Genomic DNA, 16,174 nt, shown 5'->3' with positions numbered 1-16,174 from the left:
AATGCAATCCCCATCAAAATACCAATCCAATTCTTCAAAGAGTTAGACAGAACATTTTGCAAATTCATCTGAAATAACAAAAAACCCAGGATAGCTAAAGCTATCCTCAACAATAAAAGGACTTCAGGGGGAATCACTATCCCTGAACTCAAGCAGTATTACAGAGCAATAGTGATAAAAACTGCATGGTATTGGTACAGAGACAGACAGATAGACCAATGGAATAGAATTGAAGACCCAGAAATGAACCCACACACCTATGGTCACTTGATTTTTGACAAAGGAGCCAAAACCATCCAATGGAAAAAAGATAGCATTTTCAGCAAATGGTGCTGGTTCAACTGGAGGTCAACATGTAGAAGAATGCAGATCGATCCATGCTTATCACCCTGTACAAAGCTTAAGTCCAAGTGGATCAAGGACCTCCACATCAAACCAGACACACTCAAACTAATAGAAGACAAACTAGGGAAGCATCTGGAACACATGGGCACTGGAAAAAATTTCCTAAACAAAACACCAATGGCTTATGCTCTAAGATCAAGAATCGACAAATGGGATCTCATAAAACTGCAAAGCTTCTGTAAGGCAAAGGACACTGTGGTTAGGACAAAACGGCAACCAACAGATTGGGAAAAGATCTTTACCAATCCTACAACAGATAGAGGCCTTATATCCAAAATATACAAAGAACTCAAGAAGTTAGACCGCAGGGAAACAAATAACCCTATTAAAAATGGGGTTCAGAGCTAAACAAAGAATTCACAGCTGAGGAATGCCGAATGGCTGAGAAACACCTAAAGAAATGTTCAACATCTTTAGTCATAAGGGAAATGCAAATCAAAACAACCCTGAGATTTCACCTCACACCAGTGAGAATGGCTATGATCAAAAACTCAGGGGACAACAGATGCTGGCGAGGATGTGGAGAAAGAGGAACACTCCTCCATTGTTGGTGGGATTGCAAACTGGTACAACCATTCTGGAAATCAGTCTGGAGGTTCCTCAGAAAATTGGACATTGAACTGCCTGAGGATCCAGCTATACCTCTCTTGGGCATATACCCAAAAGATGCCCCAACATATAAAAAAGACACGTGCTCCACTATGTTCATTGCAGCCTTATTTATAATAGCCAGAAGCTGGAAAGAACCCAGATGCCCTTCAACAGAGGAATGGATACAGAAAATGTGGTACATCTACACAATGGAATATTACTCAGCTATCAAAAACAACGACTTTATGAAATTCGTAGGCAAATGGTTGGAACTGGAAAACATCATCCTGAGTGAGCTAACCCAATCACAGAAAGACATACATGGTATGCACTCATTGATAAGTGGCTATTAGCCCAAATGCTTGAATTACCCTAGATACCTAGAACAAATGAAACTCAAGACGGATGATCAAAATGTGAATGCTTCACTCCTTCTTTAAAAGGGGAACAAGAATACCCTTGGTAGCGAAGAGAGAGGCAAAGATTAAAACAGAGACTGAAGGAATACCCATTCAGAGCCTGCCCCACATGTGGCCCATACATATACAGCCACCCAATTAGACAAGATGGATGAAGCAAAGAAGTGCAGACCCGACAGGAGCCGGATGTAGATCTCTCCTGAGAGACACAGCCAGAATACAGCAAATACAGAGGCGAATGCCAGCAGCAAACCACTGAACTGAGAATAGGACCCCCGTTGAAGGAATCAGAGAAAGAACTGGAAGAGCTTGAAGGGGCTCGAGACCCCATATGTACAACAATACCAAGCAACCAGAGCTTCCAGGGACTAAGCCACTACCTAAAGACTATACATGGACTGACCCTGGACTCTGACCTTATAGGTAGCAATGAATATCCTAGTAAGAGCACCAGTGGAAGGGGAAGCCCTGGGTCCTGCTAAGACTGAACCCCCAGTGAACTAGACTATGGGGGGAGGGCGGCAATGAGGGGAGGGTTGGGAGGGGAACACCCATAAGGAAGGGGAGGGGGGAGGGGGATGTTTGCCCGGATACCGGGAAAGGGAATAACACTCGAAATGTATATAAGAAATACTCAAGTTAATAAATAAATAAATAAATAAATAATTTTATAAAAAAAAAAAAGGTGAGTGCTGCTGTTCCTGGCTAAATGTAGTGCTTTTGTTTCAAGCACTAAGGCTACAGGGTATGTGTCTCCAGGCCCAGTTTCGAAGACCATATCTATATAATTTTGTTTTGTTTGTTTGTTTGACATAGGTTCTCATGTAGCCCATAATCTTCATGCTCTAGGTAGCTGGGGATAGTCCTGAGCTCTTTATTTGTCTCTTTTGACTTCCCAAATGCTGAGACTTTGGGTATACGAATCACATGACAGGTTCCCTTATCTTCAGAGATACATCATAAAATACTTATTTTATAGGTTTAAAAAATGATGGGATTGTGGTGGTGACTCAAGAGGTTATTTTTTATTGCTAATTTTTATCACAAAACAGTATGCATTCCATATATAATGCAATTTCTAATCCACTAGAGATATTTCTATGAGAAATTAAATGCATAATACTTAGTGTATATATCACTGTGACCAACCATAGTACAAATATTATAAATCAGAGAAAAAGTTTAAAATAATACGAAAATCTTTGGTGCCTTAAAGCCACTTATTCTTATAGTATAATTTAAAACAAATTAGGTGTCATTTTCCCTTTCCCCTGTCTGGGCTTACCTGTCTCCCATCTGCAAGTAAGCTGCCTTTCTTGCATATTTTCATTGGCCCAATAAGCCCAGTAAATATATCTTTGGTGAGGTCAACTCCAGAATAATACATCTTAGATAGGCACACAGGATCTGCATAAGTGGGTCCCATTTCTTTGGGGACAGTCCATTCATACGTAAAGGTTTCTTTGGGAGCCACATGGGAGGCTGCTCGAGGATGAGGATATAAGAATGGTCACAATAGAAAGGTTACATATGAGCTTTCAAAAGTGACTACTGAGCCACAGACTGGTTAGGTCTAATAATACACCTCTAAGTTCCTCGGTCCCAATTAGAATTCCCCCTTGAGCTACCCTGTCACATTTGACAGACTGGTGTGATAAATTCAGGAAGCCCCAGATGTCTGCCTAGGATTGATCTCCCTCTTTGTGTTCAGATATGAAATATCTCTATTTTCTTTCAAGCAGAACTAATGTTGACAGTAAATACCATCACCTCTATCCGTCTGTCAGGTGCAACCGTACCTGGCAATAGGGGGTAATCCGTTCGTTTTCTCTAGACCAAACTAAACAGAAAGCAATAGCAGAACTGAAATGAACTTAATCTGTGATCCTTAGCAAATTCTCTAAATTTTCACCTAAAACTGAAGCCACAAAGCTTCAGTAGCCAGCCTATATAGTCATGTTGCAATTGGCAGCAAAATTAGGAGATTTCATTGCTAAGACTCAATAAAGATAGTTGAATATATATTCATTGGTCGATATTTTATATCACTGAAGTCATATTAATAAATGCTTATAACGGTAAGAGAGCAAACATCACAAAACTGTAATGCCAGTATATTTATACACTACAAACTCAACCATATTTAAAGTATGCTATATATACACAGATGAAAACAGAAGGATTCACACACACACACACACACACACACACACACACACACACATATATATATGAGATTATGGATTACTAGTAGTTTTGGTTATAACCTTGGTTATAGTTTAAATATCCTAAATTAAGCCTGTAACCTTAACATTGCAGGACCTTAAAAAAATATTCATCTAATAGTATTTCAAAAATATATAATTGATACAGCTTAGCTAAATTCTTATTTAGTTATCCAATTAAGATATAACAAAATTCTGTAAACTAATTAGAAAGGATAGAAAAGAGTTTTATTTTCAGTTTGGATTATTCCTAAAAGTAATATAGGCACTGTTTGGTATCCTCCCTTCAGCTTTCTCAGGCCCTGAATTCCCTACTCACCTTGCTTTGAGGAACGGCCATCTGGGCCATAGTATGTTCCCTCATTTTCCTTGGTGAATCTTACCCCCATTGGCTGAATGCTGAGAGGAAATTGTCCTTTGTTATGAAAGGTGACTCTAATGATGTCTCCTACTTCTGCCCAAATGACAGGACCTAGGGACAAAGAGTGTATTAGTTGTCTTTATTTGGCCCGTGACATACAGGCTGGTGTTTTTAAAAGTCCATTATTGCAACAATCTAATAAATTTGAAAAAAGTCAAGATTTTTTTCTTTTATCCAACTTGAGGGAAATTACTTTGGTTATTGTCTTTCTTGAAGTAGGTAAAATTTGCACATAAAAAAACTCATTTATAGTGTTTACACACCTACGAAAACATCTGGAGTATCTACACTTTCTTCAACCTACTGGTCTGGGCTGCATGGCCTTTGACCTCAGTTGTGGTAAGTTTAAGGTGGGTGTGACGAATAACCATGTTTTAGAATGTAAAACTCTAAAATTGATGTTACCAATTGTTAAGTAAAGATATAGTTATATAGTACATAAATGCTTGATGTAATACCCAAAAAGACATTTATTGAGGGCATCTTATCCTTTCTTCTAAGTGTTCATGTCTAACATCTAACCCTTACTATAGTTTCACAAGGAAATAACTGTTATTTTCAATTTTACAGAAAAGAGCAGGCAAAGAAAATAAAGTCACCCAACTAGTAGATAAAGGGAAAGACTGATTCTTGAGTCTATACTGTGTTTACCAGTTATGAGAGGACTTGGAACTGGGAGCAGCCTCTTGGACAGATTCAGCCTGGGTCATTTAGTAAGCTTACATTTGGTTTCTGAGAAAGTATACATTTGGGTAAGTCAGTTCTTTAAACCAACTCAAACAATTGCCCTTATCTCTCTGGAGAGATAAGTACTCATTTGCAGTCATCATGATATAATGAAATAGTGAAAATTTATGACTGATAATTTTGAGTGAGCTGCTGTGTTGGATGGTACCGATCTCCCCAGCTTCTATCTAGGAATCATGCTGCAAGGCCGGACACTTTCGTTCTTCCTGAGGTTGGGTTAGCCAAGAAGAAAGTGTTTCCCTCATGTGTGTCCTGCTTGAACTCACCAAGGATTCCAAGATGTTCCTCATCAGGGCCTCTTTGCTTCCGGTTTGTGAAGGAATCATCTGTGTACTCACGATAAACCAATTTTTTATAAGAGCCACCAATTCTTGTAGCACCTTGCTCAAAAAATACCCTTGAATCACTGCCAAAAGGAAAAAAGGGGGGTTGATTCTGGTGTGGAGTTAGAATAGAGGTGCCTTTTTGATCCTAACTGAAGAGAAGAGTCGGGCTAGTGCTTAGCGCTGCATGGCAGCCATGGCTTATGGTCCACACTAATTTCACCAAAGAGGCACACAGACTTAAACCACTCTTGAGGTTTGGTGAAGGAGTAGAAAATGAAGCAGGAAGTTACATTTTAAAGTGAAGTGAAGACACATTTCATCATGACCACATCACCCCTGTTCTAGAGTAGACACTTCACCCCACTGTGTAGCCGCTGTTCTTCATTGAGTCTGAGCATCAGCTCAATGCCTCTGTTTGTTTGCTAGAAGTCAAGTGATAGTGCAGTTGCTAGTTTTTTCCCAACTAAAGAAATTCAATTTTAGAAGGGGATATGATTTTTATAGAGTCACCCTATTCATCTCTTTTGTTTGACAAATGGGTTGACACCAGCTTTTTGCCAGGACCTCTGGACTGTGTTGGTGAAATAGTGACAGGTAAGCTGAACTCCTCATCCAGATAGATCACACATCTATCAGAGGAGACCTTAGCTCTGGTTATATGAGCTGAAGAAGTTGAGTGTTGTAGAACATTTCTCCTGAAAAAAGCAGGGTAGACCATTCACAGAAACCATTAGAAATGATGTCCTAAGACTCTGAGGTAAAGGAGGGTCATCTGAGGAACGTGTGGGTGATGGAGAGAATCTACCAGAAGATCACAAAAAAAAAGTAACAGTCTGGGAGGTTCAAAGGAGCAAGAATAAGTATATGGTGAGAACACCACATTCCACAGCAAGGCTCCTTAAGTCTTCCCACTCTAAGCTCTCTTTGGCCTGAGAAAAATTTATAGGACCCTAGCCTAGGTACAGAGATATATAAAATGGGTTTAGAAATTAAATACTGCTGTGATAGGATAAGAAACTATAAATTTATTTTAAGATGAATTTTGAAATACATATAATTGTGCCATTTATTTAAAATGAAAGCAAAATTCATATTAATAAGATAGATGTGTTTATTTATCCTTACGGAAAGAATTAAGTGTTGGCTGCATATGTGACACTGCAGAACATAGCATCTCAAACACTTTTTAGAACAGATTAATATTTTGGTTTATAATTGTTAGTATAGCAAGTATATAGTACAAATGGGACAAATACATTCAGGGTCTTTGGAAACCACTAGAACTTCTGCTTTAATCCCAAACAAAAACTCTTTCAACAATGGTGTGTGTGTATGTGTGTGTGTGTGTGTGTGTGTGTGTGTGTGTGTTTATATGTGTCTGTGTCTGTGTGTCTGTGTATCTATGTGTATGTGTGTGTGTTTATGTGTGTCTGTGTCTGTGTGTCTGTGTGTCTGTGTGTGTGTATGTGTGTGCAAGTCAGCAACTCAAACAGCAATTTTTAAAATCAAACCCTGTAACAAAAGATATGCCAGTTTGCACATGCATGCAGTGGTGAAGCTATGAGATCGTGTGTATAAGAGCAGAAAGCTTGGTAATTCATAACACACATAGCCTTGAATCTGAGCTGGGGTGTTTCAGGCAGCTGAGATAGCACAGAGTGGCACGCAGAATGCAAAGTGCGCATGCTGTGCATGCAGGTCCAAGGCTACAGAGGAGCCGCGTGGCCGAACAGAGGAAAGCCCTGTCGAAATCACCTTGGATTCATGATAAATTATGTTTTTAGTTAATTTTTGGTTGTTGGGCATTCAGAAAACTTTTACTGTTGATAAAATGTTCGTGATACCCAGATTAATTTGCTCAGTCCCATATGGCGGCCCACAGTTGAAGAAGATGGGCCCAGAAACCACAGCAGAGAGCTGTGTACTCAGCAAGCATAGAGTATAGGGTGGAGGAGTAAGGAATGAGACCTGGAGAGATAGAGGTGGGCAAGGGGACTGGTTAAGGTTTGGGTACTCCATTCCATGGCAATAAGGAAGGATTTAAGACTTCAGTATGAGTATTTTAGTAGCTGCTCCAGTAGCTGCTTAGAGAAAACAATAGGAAGTCAAATACTATATGAAGAAGACCAGTAAGAGGACAGTTTTTATAATTTCCATGTAAGATACTGAGTTTGGTCGTGTTGGTGAAGAGGGTGGAGGAAAGAAGACAGTTTCCAGAGAAACATAGACTCTGGTGATTCAGTACCTGATGGGGGGTGTAGGTGGCATTGGTCAGGACAGTATGTAGGTTCTGGACCTTGGCAATGGTGTTCACTGAGTGCAGAGGAAATTGCTGTGAACAGGACACAGTGAATTCAGGTAGGACACACTAAGTTGGACAGGCCTCAGCCAAGTAAAGGTGTCATTAAGAAAAACCGAAATACAAGTCTGAGGTTTGTAAGAGTTGTGGAGGTTAAAGATGCAGCTTTGGGAGTTGTCATATGTGGTTGTCAGTGAACCTGGGACTTAAGTCTGTGCTTTAGGAGCCACAGGCCTGGGTACAGACAGGCCCAACACTGCAACATTGGGGAATACAGAATAAACTTAAAAAAAAAACTTTTTAAGAAAGAAAATTTAAAGATGGATCACAGATCTGTGAGGCAGTAGTGTGACACAGATAGACATAGATATGGCATAATCTTGTTGACACTTATTTGGTGTATAGGTACCAATGTATGCCATGTCGTATATGTAAAGGTCAGAGGTCAACTTTCAAAAGTAAGTTGTTTCCTTCCACCATGTGTGTCCTGGGGATGGGTCGTCAGCGAGCACCTGAGTCGTCTCCATGATGCCTGTTGACTTTTAAGATGGCACCTTCTCTTCTTTATGGAAAGTGGCAGATAGGAAAGAAAGACTGAAAAAGATTGCGTCATCTTATGAAAACCAGCCCAACAGCCCACAGAGTCACTTCTGTGCGTCATAGGATACCATACAGAGAGAGAAGGGCTACACAACAGGGGAAAATACTCTGTTGAGTATCTGATGAAAGAATAATATTCAGGCTGTATAAGGAGCTCCTAACTAATAAATACCAACAGAAACAACCCAAGTCAGAACTGGACAAAGGACATAAATGGATATTTCTCTGAAGAAAATATATGTACGGCCAATAAGCCCTATGTAAATACTTAATATCCTTGGTCATAAAGGAAATGGTCTTTGTGGGGTGCTACCTTCCCAGACTGGTTAAGTTCTCTCCAGTGAAGGTGTCTGTCCCAGACGGAGCATAGTCCCAAATGGTCTCCTCGGCAGCGATGTAATAATGTCTCACATGTCTGTCTTGGATATCGTCGTCCGGTGAGGGCTTGTTGCAGTCACGAACCTGGAAAAAGGCCTGCAAACCAGCTGAAAGAGCCCAGGGGAGGCTCTGATGAGTAGGGACAATTGCTGATGTGGTGGCACATAGAAACTGAATCAATCCTCACAGGTAACAAAGCATGGTAAACATCTCTACAGGCTACTGGTGCAAAGTTATTTTTAAAACAGATGTATGTCTGTTTTATATATTTATGTATGTTTTTATGATTTATGAATTAAGAAGCATGTGTGTATTCAAAAGAAGATCTCAGACTTTGTGGGGTTGCTCTTAAGACTCTAAACCTTCCTTGTCACACACCCATTAACTAAACCAGCCTTTTCTTTTGAGGGGGCTTGGCTATTTTAAAACAATAGTCTCTGAGGGAATATCTTTCAAGGGGTAAATTTTTCAAAGTCTAATTTTCTCTGGAGATAAATTTCACAAATTTATGAGATTTTAAGAACTAAGCGTTTTTATACCTTGCATCATGGAGACAAATGACATTTACAAGCTAAGGCCAAGAACAGACAAATCACAGATGAATAAAAAAGTTGGTTTTACTTGACACAAGTCAAGAAACAAACTACTCTCCCACATAACCTATAAATCTGTTTTGATAGTAATCTAGTCTACATTGAGAAACTACAAAGGATGCTGTATTTTCATGGCAGACCCCATTGCTGTATTCGAGAAAAGAATATTTTTCCAGATTTCATTACTTTATAAACATTTCAGGCTTACCTACTCTTATTTCATTATGATGTGAACAGGGAGCTAAAACCAAGGTAATAATTCAGTGTTCAGATTACTTAACTAGCTCATCGGTTCTGTTTCTCTTCTACCTTCTACTAGTAGATTAACTAAGACACAGCTTTTTAACAACCAGCAGCTCACTGGAGGTGAAGACATCTTACCTTTCAGATGGTTCAGGTTCTGGCAACTGAGCATCCAGACTCCAGGATTCTGGGCCACCATAGAAACATCAATTAGAGTGGCAGGGAACAGGTTGATTATATCAGTATGATAGTTCTTGCTGGTCAGGGCTTGACCATGAAAGAGCGCTGAATGCACGTCAACTTCATTCCCCATCCCAAAAAGGTACCACTTCACTCTGTCTTCTGCACACATCGAGAGCCCTGGGAGGCTTCCAAATGTATATCCATTTATAGCTGCAAGTCAAGATTAGAGGTTGTGCCCCATAGACATTAGTGCTTAGACTAGTGACAGTTACCTTTACAAAACACAAAAGCAGTTCAGTATAGAAAATATCCGCCACACCAGTAGTTACCTTCTTCCCCTATCCAAGCCAGACTTGCCAATCAATAACATACTCTTTCATTTTTGGACTTTAATTCAGGCTAAGGGTCATTGTCAATACCATACTGAAGATGAATATTAGCTGTGCTATTAGAAATAAAATTATATGGTCTCTAATGTTTATAAACTATGCATATTGGTTTTATATATGTATTATATAAATATGGATGCATCCATGTACAGCTAGAAAGCACTCATTTAAAGGTAAAGTACTAAATGTTATTTTAATAATCAGTTATTAACTGTGCTTGTAGGTAAAGGGCAGATGACTTAAATTTTTTCTTTTTCCTTACAACTTTTTTCACATATATGAATTTCTTTTGTAAGAACAGAAAACAGGTAAAAATGTTTCTAAGATTGAAAGACAAAATCCAAAGAGATTTGAAGAAAGAAAAGGAATTCAGGAAGGGGCAGAAACGACCAGAACAAGAAAGCCCTGAAAGCTCAAAAGTATTATGGTATGAGACCCTTGGAAGAAACTGAGGGTCACTGTTCAGTTGGGCTGTTCTAAAAAATTCATGGGGATGAGCATTAATGTTAAGGGCCATTAATATACCAGATGGGCCAGAGGTAACAGATCATCTCCATTCAGATTAGAAATTTGGGTATTTTTTTTAACATCTATTTTTGTTAGCAGGATAACAAAGGAAAAGATGACTGTGTAGAGAAAGGAGATAGTCATGCCAATGAAAACAAAACAAAAACTTTTAGATAGAAAGTTGGAAATAACCTCATCTTCTAATTTGGAAGTACAGTTCTTGTTTTCTCAGTTTTTAAATGAAGATAATTTTAAAGAAGCTAAACGAAATTAACATGTATACTTTTGGATCTAATTCTTGTTGAGGTATTTAATTTTTCACATAAGCTCTGAAGGCTAGATAACCTAATTTCATTGGTTTTTATCCCTGGGAATTAAAGAAAACCTTGCGCTGTCAAGAAGACATTTTTAGGAGACACTTGGCATAAGCTAGAGTCATTTGAGATGCGGGAGTCTCAATTAAGAAAATGTCTCTTTTTTGCTGGGGATTTGGCTCAGTGGTAGAGCGCTTACCTAGGAAGCGCAAGGCCCTGGGTTCAGTTCCCAGCTCCAAAAAAAAAAAAAAAAAAAAAAAAAAAAAAAAAAAAAAGAAAAAAAAAGAAAATGTCTCTTTTGGGGCGGGGACAGGAAAAAAACAAAAAAGAAAATGTCTCCTTAAGAGCCAGCTGTAAGACATTTTCTTAGTGATTAGTGAGGAGGACCCAGCCTGCTGTGGGCAGTGCCACCCTTGACCAGTGAGGCTAGACTCCATAAGAAAGCAGACTGAGCAAGCCATGAGAGAGGTAAGCCAGTCAATGCACTCTTCTGTGACCTCTGAATCAGCTCCTGCCTCCAGGTTTCTGCCCTGTTTGAGTTCCTGTCCTGACTATGGACTTAGGTCATAGTGGGCTATGATATGCAAGTGTAAGCCAAATAAACTCTGTCTTCTCAAGCTTGCCTTTGACCATGGTGTTTCATCATAGCAATAGTAACCCTAACCGAGACACATATCAAATTCCATGTCCAGTATGCTTTTGATATCAGGGCCTCAGGCTACAAGTATTCATGTGAGGGAATAAGCTTAACAATTATTAAAACGAAATGCAACATGTCTTTTGTAATCTTACAGTACATCCTGTTGCTTTCCTGGAAGTCTTCATTGTCTTTATCGACTTTCTCTGGTTCCGAGCAGAAGGTTTTGATGTTATCTTCTAGATACCAGCTGAGATTTTCATCCACCACAGAGAACATCAGTACGAATTCTTGGTCAATATTTTCCTCTTTTTCCTTATGCAGAGAACCTGAAGTAGAAATTTGTAATTTGGTAGATCTGACATTTTAGCATGTGACTCAACTTATATTTTTAGAAGATTTGAGCTTCTTTTTTAAAAATTAGTATTTATGTTTTTAGTACACAAGTGTGTGCCTCTTTGTGGAAGAACTCAGCGAAGTTCACATGCCATGTACAGCATGCTCCGGTATCTATACACTCCCTCACTGACAAAAACATTAAATGTATTTTGGCTATCGAGAAGGTTACAATTCAAATGTATCCAAATCTACTGGCGCTCACATATAGCCACAAGCGAACCCATGAAGAGGCTGCAGGTAATTATTGATCCAGTCAACATTACATTTCAAACTCTCGAGTTATGTTATCTTCGTGAGGCAAAAAATAGGTGTACTGTTATACTTACTAAAACAATACAAGGGACTCCAGACCTTTCCGGGAGTGCCGTGAGTATTCATGTATACATGGTAGAGTCATGTATCTCTCTACCACACCATCGCTGGGAGTTACACCCAACAAACCTGCCCTTCACAGCACTGGTTTCAAGCATCTTAGCGCTATTGTCATTTTCCTTCCAAAATGCCTGTTCCATCTTTCCTGTCCTCAGGGCCTCCCCTATATTTCCCGTCATTTTCTACCCTTACATCTACGCATTCAACTGCCATACAGACTAACAAAGTTTAAGAAAGAAGCTGAAAAAGAGAGCAAACTGCCACGCGCCTGCCTCCCACATTGCGAGCAGTGAGAAGATATACCTTTTTTACAGAGTATCAACGGTCCTATGAGTCCTGATGCAATATCTTTTGGAGCATCCACATGAGAGTGGTAAATCCTGGTCACACAATTGCTGTCTCCCTCGCCAGGACTTGGCTCATTGGCACGCAGCACGTACAAATACTGCTGTCCAGGAAACAGTTTGTCATCGGCTCTTTGAAAATCAGTGGTGTTGTCAGGGTAGATGGCCCCTGGAAAGCAGCATGCAGTGGGGTTAGAAAAGGAGCACATTTGAACATAGTTGAAGGAATAGTCAGTCCTCAACATCTAGTGGTGTCCTTTGGACATTTAGTGATGTCCTATTTGGAATCACAAAAAAGAAATGTAAGGCTAATGTCTAGGGAGACTGTAAGCATCACAGAAATGATTATTACTAAGTTGGTAATTGACAGAGTCACACATGACAGATATTTCAGGATGATTGTGACTTTCGTAATTATGGGAAAGCTCTCGCCTTTGGATCATTGTATAAAAACATTAGACAAAGTAACCACCCTCATGTATAATTTGTAATTTCCTATATAATATCAGATGTGTGTGTGTGTGTGTGTGTGTGTGTGTGTTTTAACTACAGAACTCAAAAAATGTACACTTTAGAAATTTTCAAACTTCTACCTTCCTCTAAGTATTGGTGGATTTCCCGTGAACCTGTCTGCCCAGCTTCAACAATAGTGAACTGAAGGCCATTCTTGTTTTTCTCTATAACCCACTCAAATTTATCTTCAGCCATGTGATAGGATTTTAAAGCAAATTTCAGCCATATTTAATTATAAAATATCTGAGAATGTATCATTAAAAGATAAGAATTTTTTTTCTTTTAACAAGATTACAAGCCTGTTATGGTCTTTTGAAAATGAACTCTTTAGTATACCATGGTGCTGTAAAATAGAAAAAGCATGGTAGCCAGTTGTTGTATTATTAGTAGAACCATTTGGCTCAGAAAAACAGAAAAGAAATGATGCAATGTGAAACTCTGTCCTTTGCTTATGGTATGGCCATTGCAATTTTGCAATCAGAGCAGCTGTGGTTATTTACAGGAGACTCTCACAAGATTGGGTCCAGAGGGATGACTCATGAGGTGCTCCATGAAGTGGTGTTCCAGGACAGCCCCATCCTCCCCTAGGATACTGCTTATGCACTGCCATGCTCCTGCAACTGAACCTAGATAAACTCCCTGGTCTATCACTCGAAACTTAGGTAGACCCATTTCTTTAGAAGAAAAAGACACACAACACCTAACACTCACTTCTTAAAAATTACTTTAAAAATCAAAATTGATTTTACATGTACTTATGTGTGTGTGCGTGTCTGTCTATATGTATGTATGTATGTCTCTCTGTCTGTGCACATGTGAAGGTAATCTGACACCTTGGGGGAACCAATTCTCTCCTTTCACCATGTGAGTTCCAGTGATTGCACACAGATCCTCAACTTGGGTGGTTGATGGATGAGATTTATTTGGGCCACCTTAGCTGGGTTGGAGTTTATGAGAGGTCAGAATAGAAGGTGAAAGCAGCTACGATATGATCAGTGGAAGAATTCCAAAGATTAGACAGCTTCCATTCTGAATCCTCTTCCCTCTGACCTCATGCCACTTCTACGTTGTCAGACACAATATCTACTCCTCACAGTCCCATAGTCTTCCTCTGTTAGGTGAGTAACTAAGCACTGGTGATCCAGCTGTGCTCTCACTATCAGCTTGCAATCCACTTAGTCATGTGTGGCATTCCCACTACAAAGTCACACAAGCGGAAGAAACACAGCACTATTGTGGTGAGTTCCAATCCCATTATAAAATAGATTGGTGTTCAAGGGTATGGTAGGTTCTAGCTAAAAATATCAATTCTAGAAGTCAAAAGGTTTTCCTACTGAAAAGAGAAGACTCCAATTACAATATACACTGAACTTACCCTCGTTCGCCTTGGTGTAAGTTACCCCATGAGCATGAAAAGTGTAGGGCCTAGAGGCAAAGTTCTTTACGTGAACAGAAACTTTGTCTCCAACTTCAGCTTTGATGACAGGGCCTAAAAGCCCTAGCCAGGCTGGTTTGTCTATAGTCTTCGTAAAGGTGCCATCTGTGTACTCAGAATAAAGGGCCTTCTTATACTTTCTTCCAATACGATCTGGACCATTTCGAAGATAGAAATTGGACTGTTCCCTGAAAACGAAAACATATTTTCATCAGAAGCCATAATTTCTGGAGATACCATAAGAACTAAGGAGGATCAATGATCACATCACATTCAGTCTTTGTAGTGTATACCCCTCCAAAAAACAAAACAAAACAAACAAAAAAAAAAAAACAAAGGGAGAAGCTGTTGAATAGCTTTATTATTTACTTGTATGAAGTATTTCATATCAGGCATAATGGTAGAGAACCACCTGTGAAGACAACATAGCACCATGGTACAAAAATAAAACTAAAGAAAACTGAGTGTAACTAAATTAATTCTATCTTATAAATTATTTAGTTATTTGTGTGTATGTACGTGCATGTGTGTACACATAAGTGTATGTACTTACCTGTCAATGTGGATGTGGAGGCTAGAGGTCTGTTAGGATATTTCTAGATCACTTTCCACTTTAGTTTTTGAGACAACAGCTCTCACTGCAGTCAATGGAGTAATGCATTTTAGCTAACCAGTGAGCTCCCCAACCCCACCTGCCAGGGTGTCTCTTTCTCCAGTGCTACACTGTACTCAGCTGTGCCCTGCTTATCTGGGTGCTAGGTATCAGAACTCAGGCCTTCATGCTTGTACAGCAAATAATATTAACCCAGATCTTTCTCCTCAGCCCCAATCTATCGTTTTCATTTCTCTAGGAGTCCTAGAATTGATTTGTGTAATACACATGGGTTTAAAAGTTACCTTTGTATCTTAATTACCATTTGGATTTTTAATCCTTCCCTACCATAGAATAGTGAATGTTTATATTATGATTAATGCCAGTTAATAATTTGAAAATTCACTTAAATATACCAACATAATAAATAGAATCACTAAGGAGGAAAGAGAAAACGAAAAGGACATATTTGATATTTGTGCCTAAACTGAACTTATAAAGTTAGTTTTCAGTGGGATCTGTTAGTGAACAATGCCATGAAGCCATTCATAAGGACTCAACTAAATCCTGATCTTGGTAAGATTCTCCACAGCCAAGGTCTTGCATTTGAATCTGTGTCTGTGCTATTTATTACAGACCATTAGTTTTCAACACTTTACCATGTTCTAGTTAATCATCACAGAGTAGAATAACCTGGTTAAAAAGTAAAGTTTATCATGTTTGCTGGGTTGAGATAATCAGCAAGAGTCAGATATATTTTTCTTTTCATGTCTTAAGACAAAAACAGGGCTAGTTAGGGGCTCCGAAATTGTCACAAAAGTTGAAGACATGTTTGTCAAAAGTCTAGGACTCTAGCCTCATGTAGTCTAAATATTAGCCTGAAGAGTTAGCTACTAAGGCACTATACGATATACAAATACATTCCTACCCTCAGTTTGTTGATTCTGACTGGGGACAAAGGGGAGTAAAACACTGGTGCCTGCATTTTTTAACACACAGGCTAGTGTGCTCTGGTGCAGGTGTCTACTCTGGACTTGTGAGAACCTGTAAGGTTGAAGGGGATGGACAGCCAGTGCGGAGAAAGCGAGGTTCCTTGATGCTATGAGACAAGAGTATGGAAAGTTCTGTTTTCACCTAATACCGTGGTGGTGCCAGATCTCTTCATTTTATGGTTATACAAATGAAACCTGGAAATTGTGGTCAGAAAGCACTGCTACTTGTCAGTGTTTCTGATGGCTGAAT

At 39.3% G+C, this 16,174-nt stretch overlaps 1 protein-coding gene across 4 annotated transcripts in view; it reads right to left on the bottom strand.

Annotated features, from left to right (window-relative positions):
• The window catches only part of Cp (ceruloplasmin), a 58,784-nt gene that overhangs the window by 36,766 nt on the left and 5,844 nt on the right, over positions 1–16,174 (bottom strand). For all 4 annotated transcript variants that reach the window (XR_590972.4, XM_063281287.1, NM_001270961.1 and 1 more), the window contains exons 2-9: positions 14,281–14,528; positions 12,352–12,561; positions 11,433–11,606; positions 9,386–9,640; positions 8,347–8,518; positions 5,075–5,214; positions 3,960–4,112; positions 2,701–2,897 (exon numbers count right to left, since the gene is read on the bottom strand). Coding sequence is in view for 3 of the 4 variants with exons in the window: in XM_063281287.1 (XP_063137357.1) it covers positions 2,701–2,897; positions 3,960–4,112; positions 5,075–5,214; positions 8,347–8,518; positions 9,386–9,640; positions 11,433–11,606; positions 12,352–12,561; positions 14,281–14,528 (1,549 nt within the window). In the remaining variant the exon portion in view is untranslated. The remainder of the gene's footprint in view (positions 1–2,700; positions 2,898–3,959; positions 4,113–5,074; positions 5,215–8,346; positions 8,519–9,385; positions 9,641–11,432; positions 11,607–12,351; positions 12,562–14,280; positions 14,529–16,174) is intronic.

Source organism: Rattus norvegicus, chromosome 2, assembly GCF_036323735.1.
Source record: "Rattus norvegicus strain BN/NHsdMcwi chromosome 2, GRCr8, whole genome shotgun sequence".
Lineage (NCBI taxonomy): Eukaryota > Metazoa > Chordata > Mammalia > Rodentia > Muridae > Rattus > Rattus norvegicus.
This window is presented reverse-complemented; position numbering and strand designations above follow the sequence as displayed.